At 37.1% G+C, this 19022-nt stretch overlaps 1 protein-coding gene across 7 annotated transcripts in view; it reads left to right on the top strand.

Moving 5' to 3' along the window:
- The window catches only part of HTT (huntingtin), a 96618-nt gene that overhangs the window by 59905 nt on the left and 17691 nt on the right, over positions 1-19022 (top strand). For 6 of the 7 annotated variants that reach the window (XM_075148629.1, XM_075148631.1, XM_075148632.1 and 3 more), the window contains 19 exons: positions 376-498; positions 1382-1595; positions 1794-1939; positions 2400-2577; positions 2864-2959; positions 3827-4014; positions 5261-5387; positions 6555-6655; positions 8876-9030; positions 9421-9560; positions 9727-9809; positions 11425-11555; positions 11735-11864; positions 12646-12801; positions 15392-15582; positions 16150-16264; positions 16491-16704; positions 16849-16954; positions 18289-18451. In XM_075148629.1, coding sequence (XP_075004730.1) covers positions 376-498; positions 1382-1595; positions 1794-1939; positions 2400-2577; positions 2864-2959; positions 3827-4014; positions 5261-5387; positions 6555-6655; positions 8876-9030; positions 9421-9560; positions 9727-9809; positions 11425-11555; positions 11735-11864; positions 12646-12801; positions 15392-15582; positions 16150-16264; positions 16491-16704; positions 16849-16954; positions 18289-18451 — 2757 coding nt within the window. Of the gene's footprint in view, positions 1-375; positions 499-1381; positions 1596-1793; positions 1940-2399; positions 2578-2863; positions 2960-3826; positions 4015-5260; positions 5388-6554; positions 6656-8875; positions 9031-9420; positions 9561-9726; positions 9810-11424; positions 11556-11734; positions 11865-12645; positions 12802-15391; positions 15583-16149; positions 16265-16490; positions 16705-16848; positions 16955-18288; positions 18452-19022 lie in introns of those variants that run through there. The other variant, XR_012673446.1, reaches the window with a different exon arrangement.

Below are 19022 nucleotides of genomic sequence, written 5' to 3' on the forward strand. Positions count from 1 at the left end.
TGCTATTAATGTTATGTTTGTGTGACTACTGAGTATTCCAGGGTTTTTTTCTAGATATTCTTCTCAGCTTTAGGATCCTAATACATACACCTGTGCTAAATGTTAAGCTGCTTTTTTCCTCATTTCCTGTCCAGACTGTATGGAAATAGACAACTTGCCAGTGAACATCCATTGGTCTATTTTAAGATGGTCCATTCACCAGTTGTCTGTTTTGCCTTGCTTTTTTCTTTCAGTTTTTTTGACATTAATATGGCCTAGTGATCTCTTAAACGGACCACAATTCAATGCCAATGAGCAATTCTTCCCTCGTCCCCATGAACTGTATTATTTTCTGAAAACAAATATGTAATAAATTTCTTTTTTCAATTATTAAAGGACTGGTATGTGTCACTAGTGAGGTCACAGTGTTGCATCAAGTCTGACTCAGCACTGCTAGAAGGTGCAGAGCTGGTAAATAGGATTCCTCAGCCTGACCTGAACTCCTTCATGACCAGCAAGGTAACTTCTTTGTCCAATGAAAGAGTTAGCTGAAGAGATTGTAATAAATTATTTCTAATGTTCTTATTGGTAGCATTAATAGATTAGAGTCTTAAATGTAAACACTTCAAGTTTGTGTAATACTGGTAGTTCACTACTTGAATTTCACTTCATTTTGGAAACTAAAATAGATAAATTTCACTTCTGTGTCTAGTAATGCTGCAGATAAGAGCTTTCTAGTAGTACAGGTTGGATGTATACAGTGGAAGTGAAGGTTAGTTTATGTATCGCAATCACAAAAATCCAATTTTACCATTTTACATAATCTTCTCATTTTGTCATACAGTCTCTTACAAGGCCAGATGTTTCTGTAAACTTTTAAATATTTGTGGTAGATTACTTGTAATAGGCCACTAACAGGCCACAGATAGTAAATCTGGCATAAAGGACAACCTGAATCTATTGTTTCCAAGTACTTTGTTTTCTAAGAACATACTTTGTTCAAATTCTCTACACTATGTTTGCTGCTGGTATGCAGAAATAATAGTGGGAAACTGTTTTTAAAAAGATTTTTGTTTGACTGACTTGTTTGAAAATTTACTATTTGAAGATTCCTTGTACATAGGTCATCCTTAAGCTTTATGCACATATTGTTCTGAAAATTTGGCATAAGCATATTGATTTTTCTTTCCAGTACAGTAGTGTTTGGAATTTAAATGTGGAACAAATATGGTCTTAATTACGGTATTGTTACACCATCATAGAGCAGAGGTCATAATAAGAAGTTAGTTAATTAATAAACTGTTGATTTACCACCATGTTAATATGCCAGAATAGTACCCTCAGATACTTAGCTTCTCTTTAAAAGCAATTTCTTTACTTTTTACTTACTATTTGATTTCAGGAATTCAACCTAAGCTTGTTAGCACCTTGTTTAAGCCTTGGCATGAATGAAATCTCAAGAGACCAGAAGAGTAGCTTCTTTGAAACAGCTCGGAGGGTAACTCTGGATCATGTGTCTACCACTGTACAAAACCTTCCTGCCAACCACCAGGTTTTTCAACCACTATTGCCAACTGAGCCATCAGCCTACTGGAAAAAACTAAGCGATATATTTGGTAATAGAAATAATGGTCTTTTTAAGTTTATTCTCTCCTCTGCAAAGCTACTTTACAGATGTCTTGTGAATACATGAACTTACTATTTTAAAAAATCAAGATACCTGGTGTGAAAGTGCTTTTGAAATAATTCTGAAAAACATTTATAAAGGGGGAAAAAATTCAAACTGCTAGATTTCATCCAGTCTTATTTTATAGGAGATGAGGTGATGTATCAGTCTATGATGACACTTTGTCGTGCACTGGCTCAGTATTTGTTGTTACTCTCAAAACTACCAGCTGGTCTCCGTGTTCCTCCTGACAAAGAGGATGATATCCTGAAATTCGTAGTTATGTCAGTAGAGGTAAGAAATTACAAGCATAATTAAAAATGTGATGAGATGTTGGGAGAGGGAGCAACTTTGACTTAAACTGATCACCATTGAGTAACTTTTGACCTGGGCAATTTTCTTAACTGTAGAAATTTCTTCAGTGGTTATTTTATTTGACCTGTGCTAGTAAATCAGATGGGCTTATAGGACAAGGGCAGCTTTTTACAAGGAGAGGTTGACTGAATGATGGAATGATCTTGGCATTTGGGAGAATGGCCCTGCACTGATTTTTGGGACACTGAATAGACAGTATATAATGCTCATAATTTTCTTGTGCTTAAATTCTGTTCTCTCAGGAAAAAAATCAATACAACTTGCTAATAAAACTTACGTATTGCTGCGTGGGGAAAAAAAAAAAAACCAAACACCTTTGGTTATAAGTTCTTCTGTTGCGAAAATTTGCTATTAATGGGAAATTTTTATTTTTGCACAGGCACTATCATGGCATTTAATGCATGACCAGATTCCATTAAGTGTAGATCTTCAAGCTGCTCTGGATTGTTGTTGTCTGACATTACAGCAGCCTAGTCTCTGGAATTTGCTGGCTTCTGCAGCTAATGTGACATATGCTTGCTCCTTAATTAATTGCATTAGATTTATCATAGAAGCAGGTGAGTCCAATTTGAACAGCTATGAGAAAATTTTCTTAATAAATTGTCACTCGCCACTGATCAAATGCTAGGTGTCTGGAATATTTCCTCTGAGTCCTTTTTAATTATTTCTGTGGCAAATTTGTTTTTACTACTTTAATATCTCATTTAAAATTTTGTGTTTACTTTTGAACTTGGCAGATGCCTTGGAGATGTTAAATATTTGACTACTATGTGGTTTTGAGGAGAAAAATGGAATATGAGATATTTAATGGCTATATCTTTCAAATATTTTTGTCTAATTCAGTTGCTGTTGAACCCGGTAATCAACTACTTAGTCCTGAAAGAAAGAAGAATGCTTCAAAAGGCTTAAGTGAGGGTGAAGTTGATTCAAACACACAGAGTAAGTAAACGGTGAATTCCACTTTTGCCTTAAACTTTCACTGAAGAAATATTTGTAGGTTCCCTTTTCACTACTGTTTTTTTTTTTAAACAATGAGAGTTCATCTGAGACCTTATTTGTATTTGATAAATGTTTATTAAATATAGGTTGACATATTTTTAACAGGTATAGTTGTTTTTTCTTGAAAGTTAAACACTGATGCAGATTTTTTGGGGGGGGCATTCTGTTATCTGTGCAGCATGCTGCAGACTGAGCTTTTTAAAGTGTTGTGGGATTTTTAAATTTCATGTGGGAGAGGCAGAATTGTTAATATTTCTTCTGAAGAATGGCAGATTCATTATCTGCCCATCTACAGTATGGGAGCACTATGTTGAGGTGAAGGTCAAGTGTAGTCCGTGAGTGTGCACGGCATTGTCTTCCATATCCAGCTGTGCTGGTACAGTAAGATACCACTTCCACCTACAGAAATTACCTGCTTGTCAGATTTAGCATAGAGCCAGCTATGAGATTGTTTTCTCATAAAACAGATGAATTTGGTCACTTAATTTCTCACAAATGCTCTATTCAGTGTGGCCCGTTCTTGCTGGGGTTAGCATGTGAGCTGTTCTGCTGACAGATCTCAGGTACTGGTAATCTCCAGCACTGAGACTGGCAAACAATGCAAGCCATTGCAGGGAGGGTGGTAGTAGTACTCTCCAACTAGCTGAAATATTGGAGAATATTTCTTTGTATACATCCTTATTGTGGTTTTGTCCTTTTTAGTCAACATACTCTTTCAGTAAGCATTTCTTGTTTTTTTGTATCTTTTAAAATTATGTGTCTTTTGAATAGATTCGTAAAACTGAATTTCTTTTTCTCCCAACAAAGAAACTAAACACATTACTGCAGCTTGTGAAATGGTAGCTGAGATGGTGGAATGCTTACAGACTGTCTTGGCACTGGGGCACAAAAGAAACAGCAGTATCCCAGCGTTTCTTACTCCTGTCCTCAAGAACATCATCATCAGTTTAGCAAGGCTGCCTTTAGTGAACAGTTACACAAGAGTACCTCCCTTGGTATGTTCATTATGCTTTGTTTTCAGGACTTTAAAAGCTATTGAACGACTTTCTGAAAACCAAACATGGTGCTGCATCTTAACTTTTACATCAGTAGGACTTCAGCCTTTAGCTGGTTTGATCAGCCAGTTTGTCTTTTTAAACGTTGAGTAGCAAAACATTGTAAAGATATCAAATAAGAGTTCGCTTTGAAATCAGAGATTTGATTAGAACAGAGTGTAGTCGCTCCTTACATTCTTATGTGAAAGAATGTCCAGGTGGTAAAGAAAGGAAAAGCAAGCAATGACTTGGGTGCTTTGTTAGGGCTAATATTTCCTTCTGCTCGGTGGGATTGCTTACCCTGGAAAGAGTGCAAAATTTACACTGCTGCTTTCTTTATGAGACCTGAATTGACAAATTCATTTTTTGTGATGCTAAGCACCACAATGATGCAATGATGCTGAGATGTCTGAAGTAGTGTCTGAACTAACTGAGGTATTTGTGTGTGGTACCATACCATCGTATGCCATGCAGATGCTTTGGGATTGTATATTACCATTCTTTCCTAACTCATCTTGGATCTTTTGGACATGGTATTTCAACCTTTTCTTTTTGGCTGATGTAACATGGATTTAAGAACACCTCATGATTACCTCCATGTATTGTTAGTACTGTGAAATGACTTTGTTGTGATAAACTTCAACCATTACCAGAAACATTTCTAGATGCTTATTAGACAGAGCAAAAGGGGGTTTCCTGATGTGCAAGGCCATTTCTCTGGCCTTTCTGTTTCTCAGCACTCTGTTTTTGCGGGAGTGTCAAAAGATACTGATTTTTTTGATTGAGACTTTTTTGCCCACTTTCGGATGTATCTTCGTGCTTTTTCAGGCATCAATAGTATGTGAACTATTTTCCCTGAATTACCTTTCAGCTTCATTTCTGCACAATCTAGAAGTCACCTGGCACTTAAATTCTAAACTGAAATATATGACAGGAACTTACTTGCTTTCATATCCAAACTTGGACAGTAGGACTGAATAATTAATTCATAGTGAGTAATATGCAAAAAAACCCCCCAAAATTAGAAATACAGTGTAAAATGTCTGTTAACTGTTAGATACTTAATCTTTCTCTAAGTTCTTTTGTATTTGGAAAATTACTTTATTTACTGATGTCTCAGTGCTTTTGAATGGTGCATATATATTTATAGCTGTGATGTTAATACTATTTCTGTTTTGGATAAGTGACTTTCTTTATATTTCTTCAGGTCTGGAAATTAGGCTGGTCACCAAAGCCTGCAGGTGACTTTGGCACAGTTTTTCCTGAAATACCAGTAGAATTTCTTCAAGAAAAAGAAATCTTTAAGGAGTTCATCTATCGCATTAATACACTTGGTATGTACAAAATTAAAAATTAATACAGTTGGCTGTTATTAGGTATTTACCCGTGTTGTGAAGTTACTGAATAACTGAATCTGGTACCATTTGTTTACTTTTGCTGCTTATGTGGAAGAGAAATAATATTTCAGAGCAGGTTAGTAATTGTGCTGCAATAATTCTTACGTTTTGCTCAATGCAGAGAAAAAATTATAAACTATAGAAATAAAGACAAAAACTATTCCAACTCAGGGAGGTGATTTCAGAATGTCCACTTGTTTCTGGAGCATACACCTGACAGTGTGTTTGAGAATATTTTGCTTCCCCCTTTTTTTTTTAATTCATGCATAGTGTATGAATAGAATCTAGTGCCACACACTCAATATTTTAAGAGATGCTGTCACTTTAAAGCTATTGGATATGTCAAGGTTTATTGAACGAGAGCAGTGGGGCTTAAGAGTTCAAGTCTTTGTCAACAGATGAGACTGTCGGGTAATGCATCAGATTTTCCATACGCTTACGGAAGTTCTTTGGTGTTGGGGGGGTTTTCCCCCCCTCTGATCTACGGGTTAATATTTTACTGACTTGTGGTGTAGCACTGATTTCTGTTTGATCACTATAATACCTAAGATGACATTCCCTTTTTTGATTCTTTAGATATCATTAGTATAAACTGCAAGGTATTATTCTGGAATCCTCTGCAGTCTTTATAGGTAAAAATTGGTTTGGAAAACTTTTTGAGAGTTGCTTGAATTTTAATGGCCTATTTCTAGGCAATTCAGTCATTTTGCTTTTAGGGCATGAAGATTTCTTGGATCATTACAGGATTCTCCATGACTTTGTTTCCTGTGAGAATTGGCCAATTTTCTGGATGATTTTCTGTGTTGTGAAAACCTGATAGATCTCACTGCTTTGAAAGTTGGACAATCAAAATATTTAAATGTATGTAAGAAACAACCCGAACAGGACCATTTAAATAATAAGGTGTGGAACCTTCTAAAGGGTTCATCACTTCCTAAAATTGAACAATCTAAATTTAAGCTGTAGCGATTACAAAAAATGCCAAATCAAATAGGAAATGGTACAAAACTAAATCTATGGAAACAATGTACCGTTTTTTAATGCCATTCCATGTTTAAGTTTGTGTTAAGACATAAAAATGGCTATCTCTGAGTGTTTCCATAGGATGGATCAGCCGTACTCAGTTTGAAGAGACTTGGGCTACTTTGCTTGGTGTGCTTGTAACTCAGCCTATTGTAATGGACCAAGAGGAGAACCAACAAGAGGTAATGTCATTCACTGAATTTTTTAAATTAAATTTTACTTGATTCTATTAATAAACCTGTAAAGCAGAACAGTAGTGACGAAAACTAAGAAATTATTTGTTTTATATTTCCTTGTCTTCATATCCCTGTGAGTTCAGACACATCCATCTTCTGGCTTAAAGCTTCTGCAAGCGTGTAAATAGTATCAAAAAATTTTAGTGAAGCTGTTTCAACTTTGTATTAGTACATCACTCAACATGCACACGGTTCAAAGTTTGCTTGATTAGGTGTTTATTGCTTTAGGCACAATAGGAACTCCAAAAACTTCGAGAGAAACAATGTGTGAGAGAACTGTGCCTTTAGGAAATATACTAGTTAACTGTAACTAATGTATTACTGCAATTATCTGTGCTATCTAATAACCAAACTTCAAGGGGAGTTTCTTTGGTAAGATTTTTTTATAAAATTCTTGACTAGAAATGAATTGACCTGGAGATGCATGCCCATGTCTCTTGCTCCCAGTTGTAGACTGTATATGGCATATCTGGGCTTCTAACTTGGATGCCGCAGGTTCAAAATTCAGTGGAGGGCATTTGGGGATCAGAGCTGAAGAAATTTATCTATATCAAAAGCAAAGATGAGAGTGAACTTAGCTATCATGAAAGAGACTTTTCCTCTTCAGATGTCTTAATCTGCTAGTGAACTGACTTTACTAGGTTCTCTCTGACCTGAAAGGTTTTTTTTCCTAGATTCATATAGTGTTCGCTCCCAAATTGCGAACAGTCCTCATGGTAGGTGCAGAGCCTAACGCATTTTGAAGAATGTGGAGGGTAGATGCCTACGAATAGTAGATCCTGGGTAGCAGACAAAGGGGTTTGTTTCCCTTGCTTTCTAGGTGTCAGACTCCAAAAAGGAGAGGGCATCATTATCCCTCTTCCCTGGGTTAGCATTTTCTGTTAGTTAGACTGACTTGGACACTTGTGCAGCCTGCAGAATTTTTGACTTAACTCTTTTCTACATAATGGCCATGTTGGATTAGACTTAAGGCGACCTAGCTGTTGGTAGTTCCTTATTTGTCACATAGTGTTTATTTGTAGAACAGGAGTAATACTGTTCCTTTACTTTCCAAGGAAAACTAATATGTTCAAAATTGCAAACGTCTTAAGTACTATTACAAATTCCAGTATGTTAATATTTTCTGAAATAAAAATACAAGATTCTTTTTTTAAAAAAAGTTGAAAATTTGTTAACATCTTAATTTTCTAAAAAGGTTCAGACTCTCTTGTGGTCTGATACTTTCAAGAAGGAATCGGAATCTATACAATATAAGCAAAAACTGAGAAGCATCCTGCCACTTCAGAATCTTGTGCTGTTGTTCTAATTTTAGTTTGTAAAAAACCTGATTTAGTCAAAGTACTGATGATAAATGCAGTTCTGAGCAAAAAAGTTAAATGCACTGCGAAGATTCTTGCTACCATCAACACAGGGAGAATGAGTTACAACCCACAGCGCTAGAAGTTTATATTGAGTTGGGTTTTGTTTGTTTGTTTGTTTTTAAGGGAAAGAGACTACTACAGTGGTGATAACTTACAGTGGCAAAGTACTTGATACAGTGTGTGTAGTTCCAAATACTTCTATTGGGGAAAAATGGCAGTGCCTCAAGTATGAATAATAGATTGAATCTAACCAAATATTTTAAGCAAGTTGTGTTACAGTTTTCTCACACTTTTACAGTGGTGCTAAATACTGAGTGTGTAGCATCTTGGTTTAGAAGAAACATTGGATGCATCTGGATAATGCCGCCCAGAAAAATGCTGCTGAAAATTCATGATGAGGTTGTTTTTTTCCTAAACAGGCAGTTACTAAAAACAGTTAACATGGATCCTTCTCTGAAGAGTTTCCAACTCAGATTTAGTCTTATTTGATGCTTTGTTTCAACAGATAACTAATGGGTAGATGCAAACAAAGAAACTAAACACTTTGAAAGTTCCGCAATGGACATCTTGAGGTTTTAAAGCTGTTGGGATAAGAGAGGTGCATGCAGAATGGCTGATGAGATGGAAGGATGTGTTGCTGCTACAGTCACAGTACTTTGAGTGCATTGCTTATGTCAGCTAGATTTCTGGATGGGAATGAGTCTAGATGTAAGGCTTATTAATGGTGATACAGTGGATAAACTGATGTTCAGGCTGTCAGGATTCCTTTTTCTACAATTCAAATTACAGTTAGTTCATTTTACAGGAGGATACAGAGAGGACCCAAATTAATGTTCTTGCAGTACAAGCCATAACTTCCTTGGTGCTGAGTGCAATGACAATACCTGTTGCAGGCAATCCAGCAGTTAGCTGTTTGGAACAGCAGCCCCGCAACAAAGCTTTAAAAGCTCTGGACACAAGGTATTCTTTTACTTGCTCTAAAATGCGTAAAAGTTATACTTGTGATTAGGACATAATTACAATTGCTTAATCTAGCTGTAGCAAAAATATGTGTAGACTGTATTTTCTAAGCAAGAATGTATACAGATGAATCTGTTTACATAGAATTTACATGGACTTAGCATCACGAACCTGCTGAGTTAAGAGACAGTATCTGAAAAAGACAATATCTTATTAAAATCTAGTAAACTGTGCAGAATGTATTTCTCAACATTTCTGTTTTAGCATCCCTGATAGTGAAAGTAAGCACAGACACATAACATTGTAGAGTAAGCTAGTCAGACTTGCACAGAAATGTTAAAGGCAAAATCTGCTTACATTGATTTCTGTTGATTTCTGTTGGGCTTTCAGGTTTGGGAGGAAGCTAAGTGTTATCAGGGGAATTGTTGAACAGGAAATCCAAGCAATGGTATCTAAGAGAGATAATATTGCTACTCATCACTTATACCAAGCTTGGGACCCTGTTCCATCACTTTCTCCTGCTACTACAGGTAAGTGCTGGGGGGGGGGAAGGGGAGGGTGAATTTCTTTTACTTTTAAAAAGTAGAAAAGATAGTCTTAGGAATTTATTTGAAATCCAGTTTGCAGGAAATGAACGCATTTTCACATCGACTTTGTTATGCATGTTTTAAAAACTTGTCTTCTATTTTGTTATAGGTGCTCTTATCAGCCATGAAAAACTCTTACTGCAGATCAATACTGAACGAGAAATAGGAGATATGGATTATAAACTGGGACAGGTTTGTTAAAACCTTAACTTTGAATTTGACTTTTACTACATTTCTTCCAGTTTGTGAAAATTCAGTTAAGAGGCATTGCTTAACGTCAAATGTAAACTAAAAGCTCCAAGTGATGCAGGGTAAATCATAACTGGGTGACTCCTCTCAGCCAGCTGTCCCACCTCTCGTGGAATTCTTGCTTGTGTGTGTGACATCTGCCCATGAGCCAGCTTGTACTTTTCAGCCTTGTGTGTTAAAGAGCCCTTGTGTTAGCTTCCACTTTAACTATTGGATTTTAATTTGCTATTGCATGCTTGCAGTAGTCCTTAGGAAATGAAAAATCACTGGAGATAAAATAAGCAATGTTGTTTAATTTTAAATAAACCCAGTGTAGGGACATAAATTTCACTGGATGATGTTAGTTGGAAAATTAGCACTACATACAGTGAATAAAAAAATAGTCCTTATCCAGTTATTTATCTCCTTGAAAAATTAGTCTTTACATAGTTACATGTAAGTTTTAAATGTAATATTTGTTTCACTATTTGAATAGTATGTATTAGTGAAAAAAACTTAAATACTCATGTCAGATGACATTATTTTTCTTGAGGAATGTTTTGCATAGGGAGAACTAAATGATCACTTGTCTGTTTCTAGGTGTCTGTATGTTCTCTTGAGATTCTAAATGGCTTGAACATTCAGTATTTGCAGGTTTACAGACCTTATGCATTATTTACAAAAACTGTTAGCTCTATAACAATCAGAGGCATTAGATGTGCTGCTTGAAAAATAAATGGTGTATATTTTTGCTTAACATGAAAAAGAATTCTCTGTAAGGGTGAATTTTTGTCTAAGAAAGAAGTCTTGAGCTATGTAAGATAAGTAACTTTAGAGGAAAAAGTAATACCTGTATTGAAACACAGGAAATGCTGATTTTGTTTTGGAATCTTCAGACAGATCATTTATGAAATGCTGTCAGCAGGTCTTATTGTTCTGAAACTTTAATTTTGTAAATAAAACTTAAAGAAGAACTAAGAAGTTTTCTTTTTTGTAGATCATTTGTTTATCTAGCCTGAGTCAAAGAACTTGAAATCTTAGTCTTGTCTAGTTTCAGAAGAAAAGTTATGTTGCCATCAGATATGCTGAGCTATGGTTTGAGAAGAGTTAGGAATGTGTTTTCTATGAAGTGCAGTCGTTACAGTTCTTTCTGGATTATTTTCTTGCTTGATATGAATTGTAAATATTTATACTTTGCTTTAGATCTGGTATGTTGACTTTGGGATGATGCATGCATGTTGTTAGTGCATGCTTACAGGTTAGCCAGATGCTGCTTTCAGCATCACCTGTATTGCTGTACTAAGCACATGGTGCTACTGGTTTTGCTGTGCCATACAGTTTAAAATGACTTAAAGTAAAATGTTGAAAAAAGTTTAAAAAAAAAAAAAAAAGCAATATGCAGTTCATGTAAAAGTTATTTGAGGCTGTGTTGCCTGTCATTTAAATGAAAAAATGTTTTGGGCTTCTAAGATTTTTCTAATCTGACTACAAGGGTGTTAAATGTTGTGCTTCTTTTCTATTTGTTTTTTTTTTGTGGTTTTGTTTTTGTTTTGTTTTGGGTTTTTTTTTGTTTTGCAAGGTCTCTATACACTCCATATGGTTAGGAAATAATATCACTCCATTGAGAGAAGAAGAGTGGGGTGAGGATGAAGAAGATGAGAGTGACATACCTGCTCCTTCCTCACCACCAACCTCTCCTATTAACACCAGGTGTCTTATTTTTTCTTGTCTCTCCTTTGACTTATCAATAAGCTTTTATCCCTTCATGTTGAGTTCAATAAGCTGGGTTTATAAATTGGATGCTGGTAAATAACTGCATTATTTCAAACCAAGTATTTTAGCAGGGCTTCAGAATAGCCATTTTAACACTTGCTTATTGTGCCTTGCAGGAAACACCGGGCTGGTGTAGATATACATTCTTGTTCTCAGTTCTTGCTTGAACTGTATAGTCAATGGATATTGCCATCAAACCCTAGCAAGAGAACGCCAGTCATTTTGATTAGCGAAGTGGTGCGATCAGTAAGTCTAAACTATTATTCAGAGCCATAATTGAGTATATGTTACCAAATATTTCAGAGCTAAGCAGCATTTGTAAAGCATCTTCTAATATATGGGAAACACTGATTTTTCTTGGCAGTGCTATTATACAGGCAGTACAGAAATACAACTTGAGCAACTATAACATTATACTGATTTAAACTATATAAGCATCTGGATTGCATATTCTGCTACTACTTTACAAACACTTTATTGTTACTTAATGATAGTTGGTATTTTACTTGATTATTCACTAAAAGTAGATTTCAGGATTTTACTTATCCTGTCTCTTTGTAAGAAAATGAAGATGGAACAACAATGTATTAGAGGATTAAATTGACTATTGAAGTGTAGAAGCAAAACTAAAGAACACAGGTGTGGAATGTGTCTTGATAGCCTTATTCACTATTGTAAAAGACTTAAAATGAGACTATCCTTGCAAGACAGTATGTATTGTGTGTTTTGGGGTGTTTTAGTACATTGTAAATGGCAATGTTCATTCATTTTCCAGAATTACTTACTATAGTGGATTTGGTTTTGTAAACCTTTTGGAAAAAAGGACCATTTGGAGGTAACTGTTATCTAAGATGGATGGTGGAATTAATTCTGGACAACAATAGTTATTCCAGATACTTGAGTTAATGTTTACACATTTAATAGATCAATCGAGGAATCTTTTGCTGACAATTATGACAGAAGGGAGAGTCGATTTTTGGCTGTCTGCTAATGGGCTTTTTTATATTCAATTTTAATTTGTGTACAGCTTCTGGCAGTATCAGACTTATTTACAGAAAGGAATCAGTTTGAGATGATGTATACAACATTGACAGAACTGCGAAAGGTGCATCCATCAGAAGATGAGATTCTTGTACAGTATTTGATACCAGCCACTTGTAAAGCTGCTGCTGTTCTTGGAATGGTAAGAAATTCTCAAGGAAGTTTATTGCAAATTCAGGAGTGTCTAGGTTAACTGATCCTTAGCTTCTGCAGCAAAATCTGATGTACTTGGTAAGAGTGGTTTGTCTCTAAGAAAATGCCTTAGCTGATCCGCATGGCTGTAAGAAGTAATAGGATATGTATTCTGGGCTTTCAGAAGTTGCAAACATCATCTTCAGTTGTCCTATTTTCAAACAGAAAGGTTGTTTGATTTGGAGTTTTTCTGAGGTTTGAGCTTAATATAATGTGCTTTTTGGTTTATCTTATTCAGTTGAGTGTTACCTGGACTCATTTGTTACATTTCAGGACAGAAGTGAGGACTGTGGAACAGCTCTTGCTAGATTTGTGTTACAGGTGAATGGCTGTAATCTCATGAGAGGCTGGGACAGTGCATGTGATGAATATGTAGCTTGATAGTCAGGAGTCCCTCACTCTTCCCTCCATTGCATCGTTCTGCACTTGGGGAAAGAACATTATTAATGCAAGTTATTTAATGAAATCTCTTGCTGTCTTTAAATCTGTAGACCAGAGAGCAGTAGTATTTTGCAATGGACATTTCAGAGTGGGATTATTTAGGGAAAAATTTACAAATCATTTTGGAAGAAGTTAGCATTTCTAGAAACTCTCTGAGACTAATGTAAAACTATATGCGTAATAGTGATAAGAAAAGTTTTGAAAGACTTTTGGGGTAGGGCTTCCAGTAATTATTGTAGCAGCAGCTGTGCAAGGGAAGGCTGTGAAAGTGATGCCAAATATGCAGAAGCAGTTTTAGAGATCAGCTTGTTCTGACTAGGCTGTAATTTCCCACTCAATGAACTAATAACACCTTCTCACGAGCAAACAGCTGAATATAACAGGTTAGTGGGAGGGGAAAAAAAAAGTTGATTCCATCAAGAATTGCTTGTTGTCCTGTGCTCAATTATGTAGAAAACCCGCTTAAAAAGAGCAACTAGAGCGCACACAATGTAAAACTGGCCTGTGTCTTAGATACTTAATGAATACAGGGACAAGATAAAACAAATAATTTCTACTAAATACTTAAGAGATTGTAAGAAAAAGACTTTTCAAATCTAACAGTTTGGAATAGATTTTGCATATTCCAATAAGTTGTTGTACTTTGATAACAGGGAGTGAAGTATCTGATACCAGCTTGATGTTTGAAGACTAACCGTACAATCATTTAGGTTGGAAAAGACCCTTAAGATCATTAACCTAGCACTGCCAAGTCCACCACTAAACCATGTCCCTAAGCACCATGTATACAGGTCTTTTAAATACCTCCAGGGATGGTGACTCAACCACCTCCCTGGGCAGCCTCTTCCAATGCTTGACAACCCTTTTGGTGAAGAAATTTTTCCTAATATCCAATCTAAGTCTCCCCTGGTGCAACTTGAGGCCATTTCCTCTCGTCCTATCGCTAGTCACTTGGGAGAAGAGACTGACCCCCACCTCGCTACAACCTCCTTTCAGGTAGCTGTAAAGAGCGATAAGGTCTCCCCTCAGCCTCCTTTTCTCCAGACTAATCAACCCCAGTTCCCTCAGCCGCTCCTCACAGGACTTGTGCTCCAGACCCTTCACCAGCTTCGCCGCTTTTCTTTGGATGCACTCCAGCAGCTCCATGTCTGTCTTGTAGTGAGGGGCCCAAAACTGAACACAGGATTCAAGGTGCAGCCTCACCAGTGCTGAGCACAGGGAGACGATCACTTCCCTAGTCCTGCTGGCCACACTATTTCTGATACAAGCCAGGATGCTGTTGGCCTTCTTGGCCACCTGGGCACACTGCCAGCTCATATTCAGCCAGCAGGGTGTCGACTAACACCCCCAGGTCCTTTTCCTCTGGGCAGCTTTCCAGCCACTCTTCCCCAAGCCTGTAGCGTTGTGACCCAAGTGCAGGACCTGGCACTTGGCCTTGTTGAACCTCATACAATTGACCTCGGCCCATCGATCCAGCCTGTCCAGATCCCTCTGCAGAGCCTTCCTACCCTCAAGCAGATCAACACTCCACCCAACTTGGTGTCATCTCCAAACTTACTGAGGGTGCACTTGATCCCCTCGTCCAGATCATGGGCGTGGTGGAAAGATATGTAGGTCTGAGTGCCAATGGTCTCGGAGAACAAATAAATGGAACGCTGTATTACGAGTTGAGTGGATGGCAGAGTATTCTTTTGGATGCAGGCTATAGGCATCTACCGGTCAGTTTCAGACAGAAGCATCCTTTGTGGTTAGCTGGAAGGCCAGAAAATTCCAACCATGCAAGTCCTATATGTAGAAGATTCTTAATAGCCCATATTATTTGCTGAACTAATGCTTATCTTGGTTTTTTTGGCCTTAAATTGTGAGATAACTTTTTACAGGAAAAACAAGGTAGCATCAGTTCAGTAGTTAATCTGCAAGTCATCTCTTGCCTGATTATATTAATCTCATAACTTTTGATTCAAAGCAGTCTTAAGCCAGGCTCTGGTTCATGCCATATTTTCTGCTTTTTAGTTTGTTCCAAGGATTTCCAAATGACAGGAGCTGCCAGTATTGAACCAGTGTTGACTTCTAATGAATATTCTTGTTGGATGTATTAGGATAAAGCTGTGGCTGAACCAGTAAGTCGACTGCTGGAATCAACCCTAAGAAGCACCCATATGCCAAGTCGGATTGGAGCTCTGCACGGAATTCTTTATATCCTTGAGTGTGACTTGCTTGATGAGACAGCGAAGCAACTCATTCCAATTATCAGCGAGTATCTGCTCTCCAATTTGAGAGGAGTAGCACAGTAAGACTCTTCCTCCCTCCCCTCCCCCCCGTCCTGAACTGTTGCATGCTTATGTGTGAACAAAAGGGCTCTTTATGGTTTGCTGTTGTCAGTACATTTTAGAGCATGCTGTTGTATCACGCAGGTTTTGGCATTTTCATTGAAAATATCAGCCAATTTTAGGTTTGATTTACAGAAGCGAAACTGTATTTGAGGGTGAGAAGACTGTTTGATAGCTCAGAATTTCATCTCTTTGGTAACTTGTGTTCCCTAAACCTTATTTTTCTGTCAAAAGGTATACTCTTTGAATAAGACTTGCAGGATCAGTAATGAAGTTTATTTCTTCTAAACAAGTCAGGCAATGATAGCTTGTAATTATATTGCTGAAAAATGTCTTGTGTTGCACTGGATTTCTGTGATAACCGGTGCTCTCTTATGGTATCTTGATGATACTTAATGTGATTTTTAAAATTGCATAAATTTTATGTGAAAAAATACTTAGTGTTTCTAAGGATTGTTTATGTTGTCTCTGTGTGTGACCTAGAAACTTTGATGTAAGTGACCACTAGTGCTTTTGCTTATTTACAGTTGTGTGAATATCCATAACCAACAGCACATCTTGGTAATGTGTGCAGCTGCTTTCTATTTGATTGAGAATTACCCACTTGATGTAGGGCCCGAATTCTCTGCAGGAATTATACAGGTATGTTGTGATGCCTCCAATCACTGGTGGACATGTAATCTGGGATCACCACATAGCTGTTTCAACACTTAACTTGATTATTGTGGTGTAGGTATGCTTTTGGGTTTAGTTTCATCAGGTTTTCTTAATACCTGACGCGGTTCCATACTAGCTGCAGTGGTATGATGCTAGAAGATGACCTAAATACACCTTAAAAACAGGTAGTTGGCTTTTTTCTCTATTTTAGATGTGTGGAGCCATGGTATCTGGAAGTGACGAATCAACACCATCCATTATTTATCATTGTGTCCTGAGAGGATTAGAACGACTCCTCCTTTCAGAGCAACTTTCTAGGCTGGATAGTGAATCGCTAGTTAAACTGAGTGTTGACAGAGTGAACGTGCAGAGCCCCCACAGAGCAATGGCAGCACTTGGATTAATGCTGACTTGCATGTACACAGGTATTTACTTTTTTAATACCTTTGATACGCTAAGAGACTAGCTTACTAACAGTGCTAATTTTCTTCATTTATTTTTGTTACCAAGGATAAAAAGGTCTTATTTTAGCATTCACAGTAAACTTGTAACAAATTATTTTGGTTTAGGAAAGGAAAAAATCAGCCCCAGTCGTACCACAGATGCAAATCCTGCTGCTCCCGACAGTGAATCTGTGATCGTAGCTATGGAACGAGTATCTGTCCTTTTTGATAGGTAAGAGGATAAAACGTGTAATGGGGCACTGGGAGGGAAACAATCCTCTTTGGCACTGTGTGGTCACTTCTCTATTTGACAGTTCTAATATTTAATTAATGATGCTTCTCTGCGTACCATTGCTTAAAATTGATACTTCTAGTATACACAGTAACACTGATGGAATTGCTGAAGGCAGCACAAATGTACAGGAATGTAAATGGAAAACAGACATGTCCTAACTGATACTGTGTGTTGCACAAACCATAATACTTTATAAATGTATTTCCAGCTCCCTTCAGGTCAAACTCTTAAGTGCTTTTCAGGATGTCTTCTGCATAATCAATGATATAAATCCAGTTTATGGGAAATAATCTTTCAAACCACCCTAAGAGTTTAAAACCTTTTTCCCCTTCCCCCACCCAAGTGTTGCTCTTTCCGAGGCTGTTAAGTAATTGCAGTGGAAGGGTACAGTTAAACTTCTGTATTCACATGGAACTCATTTAATGAAAATATTTCAAAACCCCTGTTTTGATCTGACAATCTCAAGCTGCCTTAAGTGAGCATAGCATGTTAGATTTTGCATAGTAGTTTGTGGGATAATGGTTGACATTTTTTAAAGCGTTCAGTGGTTTTTCCATAAAACTGGGTGAGGGTTTCACTTCTGCGCTCAGTGAGAACAGAACTAGAGCAGTGCTTGAGTGCTTTTGAAAATATCACTCCTAAGAGTTAGCAAAACAAACATTAATACTACAAGCAGAAAATAACATTAGCAGTGAATAATCACATGATGGTAACTTGATCTTGACGCATCAACAGATGCAGCCTTTCTTAGGAAGATTTTCCAAACTGTTATTTAAGTAAAATTGTCTTTAAGTTGGAGTATCTTTTCCCCTCTTTACAGTGCAGCGCAACTTGCTTTTCCTGTTCGATATATTGGTCATCCTGGTCTTGAATAAAAAAATGCAAAGATGTTATGAATGGAAATGAGTGTACTGCTTATAAATGGTCTTTCCTCTGATAACTACGATAGCGATCTCCCTGTCCTTTTTTGTTCTTGTTTTGTTTTTTCAGCAATCCTATTATTAAATCTTGTCTCTGATGCAATGTTGACTATTTTTAAAAAAAAAAAAGGGGGGGGACGGGGGAGGGCACGATGCCTGTAACAACTTCTAATAGCTTTGACCATTTTGAGTAGGCTGTTGGAGTAAGACTGGGATTCCTCAGTGTTGAAGACTTTTTTGCCTATCTAGAGATGAAAGTAAAATGTTCTTTCTATTGCCAATTAAATTGAAAAAGAATGAGATATTTACTGGAATTCAATCATAAAATATGTTCTTTTTTGTTACTTTCAGGATCAGGAAGGGATTTCCTTTTGAAGCTAGAGTAGTGGCTCGGATCCTTCCACAGTTCCTTGATGATTTTTTCCCCCCACAAGATGTAATGAATAAAGTTATTGGAGAATTTTTATCCAATCAGCAGCCTTACCCGCAATTCATGGCAACAGTAGTTTATAAGGTAGTGTTTATTTTTTTTTTTCCTTAAATGTTTCAGAAGATTTCTAAATAACTGACAGCTCAGTTGGAGGGGCAAATATCAATTTTGTTAAATCTAGCAAACCAGTTGCAGTGATTGAGCTGTACTGCTGTGAGCTTTGTCTTCCGGGCAACATGGAGGGCTAGAATCACCATGTCGCCTGGAAGACAAAGCTCACAGCAGTATAGTTCAATCACTGATAATGGGAAAATAAAGAGAAAATTAATAGTTGTGATCCTGATGCTCAGACTCTTTAGATCTCAAGGAGCCAGCCCAGGTCATCTGGCCTTGTGAACTCTACAGTCAAGCTCCTGTGGACTCAGTTGGGCTTCTGGGTATTTTGCCCTTCAGCACCTACTTACTGGACTCATGCATCGGTTGAGAGTGCATGTGCACACCACATTTGATGTATAAAAATAGAGACACCAGACAAGTCTTGCATTTCTGCATGCTTATTTCAGTTTGGCATAGATGTCATGAGTCCAGTAGGATCCTGGCTGACTCTTTCAGAATCTTTTTGTCTAGGCATTGTGTTCATTAATTGGTTAGACTC

The sequence above is a fragment of the Calonectris borealis genome, chromosome 4, assembly GCF_964195595.1.
Source record: "Calonectris borealis chromosome 4, bCalBor7.hap1.2, whole genome shotgun sequence".
Lineage (NCBI taxonomy): Eukaryota > Metazoa > Chordata > Aves > Procellariiformes > Procellariidae > Calonectris > Calonectris borealis.